The sequence below is a fragment of the Mandrillus leucophaeus genome, unplaced genomic scaffold (assembly GCF_000951045.1).
Source record: "Mandrillus leucophaeus isolate KB7577 unplaced genomic scaffold, Mleu.le_1.0 Scaffold84, whole genome shotgun sequence".
NCBI lineage: Eukaryota > Metazoa > Chordata > Mammalia > Primates > Cercopithecidae > Mandrillus > Mandrillus leucophaeus.
In genome coordinates, this window is record NW_012109141.1 from 4,703,444 (window position 1) to 4,712,775 (window position 9,332).

At 37.7% G+C, this 9,332-nt stretch overlaps 1 protein-coding gene across 1 annotated transcript in view; it reads left to right on the top strand.

Moving 5' to 3' along the window:
* The first annotated feature begins 5,164 nt into the window (after positions 1–5,164).
* Positions 5,165–9,332, top strand: part of GTSCR1 (Gilles de la Tourette syndrome chromosome region, candidate 1 (non-protein coding)) — a 21,554-nt gene continuing 17,386 nt past the window's right edge. The window contains 1 exon segment of the mRNA XM_011968346.1: positions 5,165–5,412. Within this exon segment, the coding sequence (XP_011823736.1) occupies positions 5,311–5,412 (102 nt within the window). The 5' untranslated portion in view covers positions 5,165–5,310.

Genomic DNA, 9,332 nt, shown 5'->3' on the forward strand with positions numbered 1-9,332 from the left:
CCAGCTACTTGGGAGGCTAAGGCAGGAAAATGGCAAACCCAGGAGGCGGAGCTTGCAGTGAGCCGAGATCGTGCCACTGCACTCCAGCCTGGGCTACCAAGCAAGACTCTGTCTCAAAAAAAAAAAAAAGAATTATAGCATAAATATTGGGTGGGCAGCCAATGGGCCCACAGTAACTGTCTGCCTTAAATCAGTCACCTTGTAGATGCATAAAATCCTTATCCATAATTGACAAACATGACACACTCTTTGTAATAGTAGGGTTTATATCAAATATTTTCTCATTCTACATTCAGCATATTTCCACTTGCCATGAAAATGTTGCCAAGCGTTACTTCTTGTTTTTATTTAGCATTTTAGTGTTTTAATTCGTATAATGAAATTGTGTAAGATTTTACTTGTATGAAATATAAATTAATCCAATTGACTAAAATTTGTCAAACCACTCTATACCTTTATTCAGACATGCATTTTCCTTGCTAGCTAAAGAATAATTAGCTCAGAATGCACCCTAATATGATGCCATCTGAGGCTTTTGAGTGGGAAATGGCAAAAGGTGAACCACAGACATAGAGGAAGAACCAGAGTTAGAAAGATAACTCCACCAAGGGACAGATAATGCAGGCCAAGGAAGCTGCAATAAAAATAGGGGGAAGGCCAGGTGTGGTGGCTCACACCTGTAATCCCACCATGTTGGGAGGCCAAAGCCGGCAGATCACCTAAGGTCAAAAGTTCAAGACAATCCTGGCCAACATAGTGAAACCTCGACTCTACTAAAAATACAGAAACCAGCTGGACGTGGTGGCACATGCCTGTAGTCCCAGCTACCCATGAGACTAAGGCAGGAGAATCGCTTGAACCCAGGAGACAGAAGTTGGAGTGAGCTGAGGTTGTGCTACTGCATTTCAGACTGGGCAACACAGTGATACTCCACCAAAAAATAATTAAAAATTTAAAAATAGGGGGAGAAAGCCTAGAAAGATATTCAGGAGCTCAAGTGACATAAATTTTTGACCAGATAGGAAGCAATTACTGCACTATACAAAGCCTGGGCTTTGGGTGAGGTACACCTGAGTATGAGTCGTGATCTTTCTGCTCACTAACTGAGGTTTTGAACAAGTGATTTTTCTTTCCTAAACCTGAGTTTCATCCAATATGAAATAGGAATAAATGAGAATGCTTAGTAGTAGTCAATACTAAATGACATATATTTATTTATATATTTATAACATGTCTGGCCTCTGTTGGGTATTGAATAAATAAAATAGTAGCTGAATATGATGGTGATCATGATGCTTGTTTCTAGAATAGAAGACAAGTAGATGGTATTCAATTAGGATATGAAATACAGTGGAAGATGAGGCTGAGAAGGAACTGTCACAAGTTCAGTTTTAGCCTGCATTGTATTTTGTTTGTGTTTATTACATCCTTGTAAAATGTAGAACACAATGTTGGACACAGAGGATTCTCTGTCCAGTGCACCTCCCTGACTCTGAGAATGCCACCCCTCCCAGCTGACATGGGTCACTCTCAAGTTCACCCAAGTTATAACAAGAGAACTTGGCCACCCTAACCCTGTTTCTTCATCTGAAATGGAGAAAATGTTACCCAACCAACAATATAAATAGAAAATGTATATAAAACACATAACTACCAGCTGCATAGACAATCAATTAAAAAAATTCTTCCCTTTCTTTCATCTTAAATGCACACCCCACAATTTCCAGTAGATTTTGAAGGAGGAGTTCCAGTTGACCCAATTTATAGACCAGTAAGAGTTCTAATTCCAGAAGTTTAGGAGTTCTAATTGCAGTTATTTACACAGGGCCTATGCAAACCAAGGTCCATATGGATTGTAATACAACTAATGCCACTTTGTTAACACAATTAATACTTTTTCTACTACTTATTAAAATTGGTATCATGGCTTTTAGCTATCCCTTACATTACATAATTTGTGGATCAGTTCTCTCACCAGGCTTGCAAAAGCAGTTTACTGTGATCAAGTTCACTCTCTGTAAATATCCACCAAATTTGCTATAAGAGGAAGCCTGTAATAACTAATCTTGCTGATAAACCAATGGGCAGGTCTCATATCTTCTTATCCATGTTTTTCCCTACCTAGTGCCTCACTTATAATAAACATTCAACAAATGCTTTGCAAATAAATGAGGCAGATAACTTTTAGAAGAAACTTCATCCCAAAAAAATTCAATTCACAAGTGGAGCAATATTTCAAAGACCTAAATGCAATCTAAGGTAAAGGGAATGAATACTACTATATCATTTCCAGCAAAATGATTCACTATCATGAGACTATCCAAATGTAATTAACTAATTTAAAAATACATGCATCTTTCAAATTTTCCATTTTTTAAACCAGTAATACAAGATGGTAAATCATAACCATTGATCATTCCCAGGTAACATTTTGACTTGCTAAAACAGCAGCCCTTCATATTTTCAAAGGATAAAACTCCATTGGTGAAAGGAAATTCTTCTATACCACAAAATTTTGAAGAAAGGAGTATTAAGGCTGTAAAAAAATGTATAGAATATTTCCATATCCCTTTATTCCAAATTGATATAATTAATGTTAACAGTAATAGCTAAATAAAGAAAAACAATTTTAAAGAATGCTGTAGATATTCTGGGTATAGGAGTGGCCATTAAAATAGCTGCAAATAATAATGAAGTATAAATGATAGTAGGTATTGATAATTAACATGCAAAAAAGAATATATCACTGTCACTGTCCACATGAGCCTTCATTTCTGAAAGCACTGAAAGCAAAAGCCAAAGCTACCTATTGAAGAGGCTAAAAAACGATTGTCAAGTCAGGAATAAGCTCCCATGTCATGCTGATGTTTAAGATTCTAAATACTAAAGAATACATTAATAATGTACTGTCTTGGTTCATCTGGTTTAGCAAATTTACTCTCTAGAATATGAAATTCTATTGACTATATCAGCACCACAAACATACAAAAGGGATTGAGAATGAGGCTTTAAGATAGCCTCCTAATATAATATGTATCTGATTATGATATGCCACATCCCACTTTGCAACCCATATATCTATAAAGACAAAATCTGAATCACATGTAAAAGCAAGCTATTAGTAAACAATTTGCGTGAGTCTGAGAAAATTGCTAACTATAGAGTAGATAACACTTCAGTTTTAAACCTAATCAGTGACTTATATCCAACTTGTTCTCAGAAATGTCATCTTATAAGTTGGTATAACTAACCCAGTTCAGAAAGATGGAATATACAACTTACAGGAAAATGGTTAGCCATATTCAACTCTTTGCATCCAGCCATGCTCTACCCTCTTAACCACACTATGGGTACTGTTTTCTGAGGTAGTCAAAATTGACTGCCATCCATTTTTCAATATCTGTTCTGTGACTGCAAGCTCTCAAAGACAGCAATGCAGAAAGAGTAGGAGCTTGAGTTCTGCATATGGGCTCTTCCATAAATCAATGTTATGAAGGACAATATAATCTCTTATCTTGCTGAAAATTAATGAGCAAGACCCATGTCATATTCATATTGTGCCCTACTTAGTGTCTCACTCATAACAAACACAACAAATGCCTTACAAATGAAGAAGATAACTTCTATAAATCAATGTGATCAAGGGCAAAGACACCAGCCCTGGTGATTGGAATTTCCCTGGAAGAACTACAACATGACTCCAATTATTTGAAAAATGAAATAGCCCACTAATATCCAGGTAAGACTGAATATTAGTCAGAAGGCCCACATTAAACAAATGCATTCTAGACCTAATTTGGGCCAGACATGTACTCATTAGTGTATAATTCAGCTTCAGATCTGGGGAAGGAGGTTGCGGGGTGAGGAAGGGCAGGGACTTTTTCTTTTACTCAGATGTACCGAGCAAAAGGCTAAATCCAATCCATACAGTACTCTCAGTCATTTGGAAACATAAAATCCAGGAAGGCAAGGCCAGCTTGCCTCTCCTTACCATCTGTTCACTCTCTCAGCTTCAGGGAACTTCAGGGAACAGTTAAACCAGGTACATCACAAATGTTTCACCTCAGCCTAAAACTCTTCTCTGAGACAGGACTAGAATATCACACTGTTCACAGGATATAGTATTTCCAAAACTAAATGTTTTATCTTCCCTCAACTGCATCTTCTCTCATTGTTAGCTACCTCTGTGAATGCCACCAGCATCCAATAAATAGCTCAACATAGAGACCTAGGAGTTATCTAAGACTCCTCTACTGCCCCAGGTTACACATCTAACCTTTATCAATCTTGTCCATTTTACTTCCCAAATATCTGTCATTTTTCTCCATTTCCATTACTCCCACAGTAGTCCAAGCTAAGGTCATCTTTCTCCAGTAATATGTCATCACTTGCTAACTGATCAAGCAATCTCCACACTGCAAACCTCCTTCATATGATCTATTCTCCCCTGCATAACCAGAGTGGCCCTTTCAAACTTCAAATCCAGTGTTACTACTCTGATATGGTTTGTCTCTGTGTCCCCACCCAAATCTCATCTCGAATTGTAACCCCCACATGTCAAGGAAGGGACCTGTAATCCTCAAGTGTCAAGGGAAGGAGGTGATTGGATCGTGGGAAGTTTCCCCCATGCTGTTCTCATGACAGTGAGTGAGTTCTCATGAGCTCTGATGGTTTATCAGTGTTTGACTGTTCCTCCTTCACAGGCTCTCTCTCGCCTGCTGCCATGTAAGACATCCTTCCTTCCCCTTCTGACATGATTGTAAGTTTCCTGAGGCCTCACCAGCCATGCGGAACTGTGAGTCAACTAAACCTCTTTTCTTCATAAATAACCCAGTCTCAGGCAGTTCTTTACAGCAGTGTGAAAATGGACTAATACGCTATCCCATCTCCATCCCACTGCCATCTTCCCTAAAGCCCTACAGTAGATTGCTGTTACTCTTAGAATCAAGACCAGACCGCTTCCGGGGTCTACACCACTTTCTGTGGTTTTGTCCCCAGCTAGTTTACATCACATGCCCCTCCTCTTCCTTTCTCCATCACATTTCACATTTGCCATTTACTTTTTTTTTTTTCAACCTTCCTTTACTTTTACCCTATCATGCTCCCTCACCCCATAAAGCTTTTGTACATTCTGCGTCTCCTTCCTGGAGCATTTTACATCCCTCTGCATCTAGGTCTCTGCCTGAGCTCAGGTTCCCTAAAAAGACTGGTCTGAGGCAATGACTAAAAAGGCTCCTATTTTGTTTAAGGAAGTGCAAACTCATGGCAAGAAGGTGAGGAAAACAGCTTCGGAGGGGAGGATGAGAAGCAATGCAAAGTGACATATACCATCCTGGCCACAGCTTCCCAAGTTGGGTCCTTTGCTGGGTGCATCGCTGTGGCCATGAGGGACATCTCAGAGAGGCTGCAGAGGTAAGCAAGATCTCTTTCCTGAAACAGTTTGTTCACCAGAAAAAGAGAGAAGAGGAAATGAATCTTCCTAGCTCTTTCAAAGTCTTTTTTCCTCATTACTCAATTTTCCCTGCACAGGAGGTTAATTCACTCAGTTTCAGATCGTGACTTCCAGCCTTATTATTTGGGGAGCCAGGCTACAAACCATAGTAAATTATTTTATCCAAACCTGAAGTAATGGGGAAAACATTTAAAAAAAAAAAGAGACTCGGGTGCATGGCGGGTTAGACTGGCTGTAGGTGGCAGCCAAGGGGAAAGCCTGGCCTTCTGAGGTGGAGGCTGGTCACCTTTAGCCAGGAGCGCAGGTCAGCCGACGCTGTGGCCTAATCAGAGGATACAGTGGAGCATTAAGTCAATGGTGATGCACTCTTAGAATGTGGCTACACCCCTGGTAACCACAATAACGGTATTTACAACCATTCTAAGGACACAGAAAACTTGTTCGTAGTATTAAGAAAAAAATGGCATATAAAACTGTGTATAAAGTATGTTTCAATTATAATCTTTAATTCTGTTAGAATTCTTTTTTCCCAAGAGTATGCATTAACTTTACAGTTTTCTTTAAAAAAAAAAAAAAAAGGGAAGAAAACAGTATCACAAGAAGAAGGGTCAACAGATTCCACAGTAATGACTCAGGAAAGTGCAAGCATTGCAGTGACCAGGAACACCCAGGCTGACAAGAAGCCAAAGCAGTAGGGAACAGGGAGGGGCACAGTCCCGAAGCAATGTTAGGAGGCTCTGACCACTTTCTCAAGAACCCCGTATCTCCAAGACCTTCGCTTCTCTATCTGTAAATTTCAAACAAGATCTTCATTCGGGTATAATGAAGAGAAAGTGAGGACATGCATCTGAAAGCTGACTCAGAGACTCTGACGCCCTTCCTACATTTCCTTTCTAACTGCTGCCACATGGAAAAATGTCCTATGTCACTTTTCCTCACAGAGACTACGGCCTTTTACAAATTTATCTTTTTTTCTGAAACCTCTCTGTAACTAACTTTATTTGACATTGCAGTACTAAATAATAGATGTGAAGCTTTTCACATCTGTACTGGAAAAAAACAGGTTACAAAATAAAGTTGTATAATGCCTCCAGCTATCATTACAACTGAACAGCAGAGAATATTTCAAAATATTTTGAAAAAAGATTGTTATGAAAAATTCGCACTTCAACAGTGGTTTTTCTTTTAGTGTTGGGATATTTCTGCGCTTTCCAAATTTTCTACAACCACCATAAATTTCTCATATTTCAAGAAGTATCTATTCTTCTAATGTCCATAATGAAATGATCTATCAATTTAAGATGTATTTTTAAATGATGATGGGCAATACTAATAGCATGAGGTGGCTCTGGCATTCTCATAATATTAGAAAAAATATCCGGTCTATTTGGGAAACAATTAAGTCTACTTGGGAAACAATTGGAAAAGTGCTTATCACTTTTAAATGATTACATTCATTGGTGCAGTAAAACTTTGTTTCTGTTGTTTGTTTTTTTGTTTTTGTTTTTTTTTAAACAGACTCTCACTTTGTCGCCCAGGGTGGAGTGCAATGGCACAATTTCAGCTCACTGCAACCTCCACATCCTGGGTTCAAGCCACTCTCATGCCTCAGCCTCCCAGGTAGCTGGGACTACAGGCATGTGCCACCAAGTACAGCTAATTTTTGTATTTTTAGTAGAGACAGGGTTTTCCCATGTTGGCCAGGCTGGTCTCGAACTCCTGGCCTCAAGTAATCTGCCCGCCTTGGCCTCCAAAAGTGCTAGGATTACAGGCATGTGATGCCTGTAATCCCAGCCTGGCCTGGTGCAGTAATATATCCCCCAAAATTCTCCCCCCAGAATAATTTTAAATGTTGGTAAAATTTCATGCACAGAGAAATGTGGATTACCATACCTTACATGATCTTGAAAAATAAAAAATATATAAATGTCCCCAAATTGTATAATATAAATGATTACATGAATATATCCTTATTGTGACCATCATAAAGCCATTCAAAATTAAATTTATAGAAAAACTTTAATTTTTAATCTTGGAAATGTTTAAATATATGCAAAATACAGAGAACAGTATAATAAATTCCATAATTTCCATCACCTAAATTCAACAATTATCAACACAGTACCAAACTTACTTCATTCATACTCCTACTTACTTTGCCCCTCTCAAGTACATATTTTGAAGCAAAATCCTGACATATTATTACATCTCTAAATTCCTCAGCATGGGTGCTTCCAAGATAAAAACTTTCAGAATAAGACATTATTATCACACACAAAAATTAATAATTCTTAACATAATGAAATATCTAGTCAGCATTACAAATAATTTTTATTTTTCTCTATGACAGAGGAATTTCAATTCTTCTAACGACATGGGAAATGCATAGAAGGCGAAATGCCAGACACAAAACTGTATATACAACATTATTCAAATACGCACAAACAAGTGTGGAGAGAGATTATACACGGGCCTTCTACAATTGAATATCTGTCACTTCGGCTGTCCACGAGCCCTCTTGTCTTCTCACATTTCTGATCTGGCACATGTCCTACCTGGAGTCCCAACCCTGTGAGTTTATATGTTAGTAGGTGAACATGAGTGGCCACTCAGGGGGTGAACCAAGCCCATCTTCCAGCATGTGCCTTCCAGATGAGTTTTGCTGTTCTCAAAATCATTGTATCTGTACTTTATGGAAAAATATATATGTAGATTTGGGGATTTCCAAAATCTTTGCAAAATTTTCTTCTCAAGTGTCACAGACCTAGTGCAGCAAAATGTTTAATAAAGTTAATCTTCTGTTAAAGAGATAATGCTTTCCAATTTATTTATCAAATGCTTATTTTTTCTTCTATTTAAAAAATCAGAGCCAACATATTATTGCCACACTAAATTGTGAATCAAACTAGCCAATGCTTGCCAGTCACCTACTATCATACCTGCAGCACAGAGAACACACTAGAAATAGAGGTAATTATGGGGCCATGTCTTATGTTTATCCCTGAAGATTAAAAACACGAATATATGGCACTAGCTTTCCATCTAAGAGAAACAGATTGAGTAGATTTTATTAATCTTCCCTACTTTACCACATATCTGAGCATTACTTTTTACGCATATCAAACTATATGATTTAATGATAAGCCACGTATAAACAACCTGTTTTCTTTTTAACCAAGCCTTTGTACTCCTTGCCTATATAGTTTTGAGCTTAACCCTCTTAAATCATCCATGTTTCTCAACTACTAAAGGGTATTATTTCACCATTCCATATAACATCCAACAAGGTAATCTCTGATATTATATGTATGTTTAAAATTGAATTAAAAGGCAAGTATAAGTAAAGAAAATTAGTAATGAGTGACTAGATACCTTTTTAAGCCATAATCCAGGTTTCTCCAACATGAACCTAAATGATAGATGTGTTGTCTGCAAATAATTATTTTAGATGAAGATATTCTAAAGACCTATATTTAACATGTATCTAGCTATAATATACACTATTAGTGAACATAACATGAAAGACAGCTTAGATTTTGAGTTTGAATTTTTAAAAAATCTATTATTAAAAGAGAAGGAAGAAATCAAAGGTCGTGTCCCAGCCTTTGCTCTCCCTGTATGAGAGAGCACTTCCCATGAACCAGACTTCCCTTCAGCGCCTTATGACTCAATAGTGACTGTGAAGGACATCTCTATCTATTCAATATACTATTTTTGGATCATGAAGCAAGTAGGGTATGCTGTCGAATATAATTCAGAAAACACTAGTGGTTTGTAAATACGACTTTTCAAAATAGTACAAAATAAGTATATTCTTAACAGTGCTTGGCAAGAGGAAAAAGAAATTACCAGCCTGCTGTCTTTAGAAAGCATATGTGTC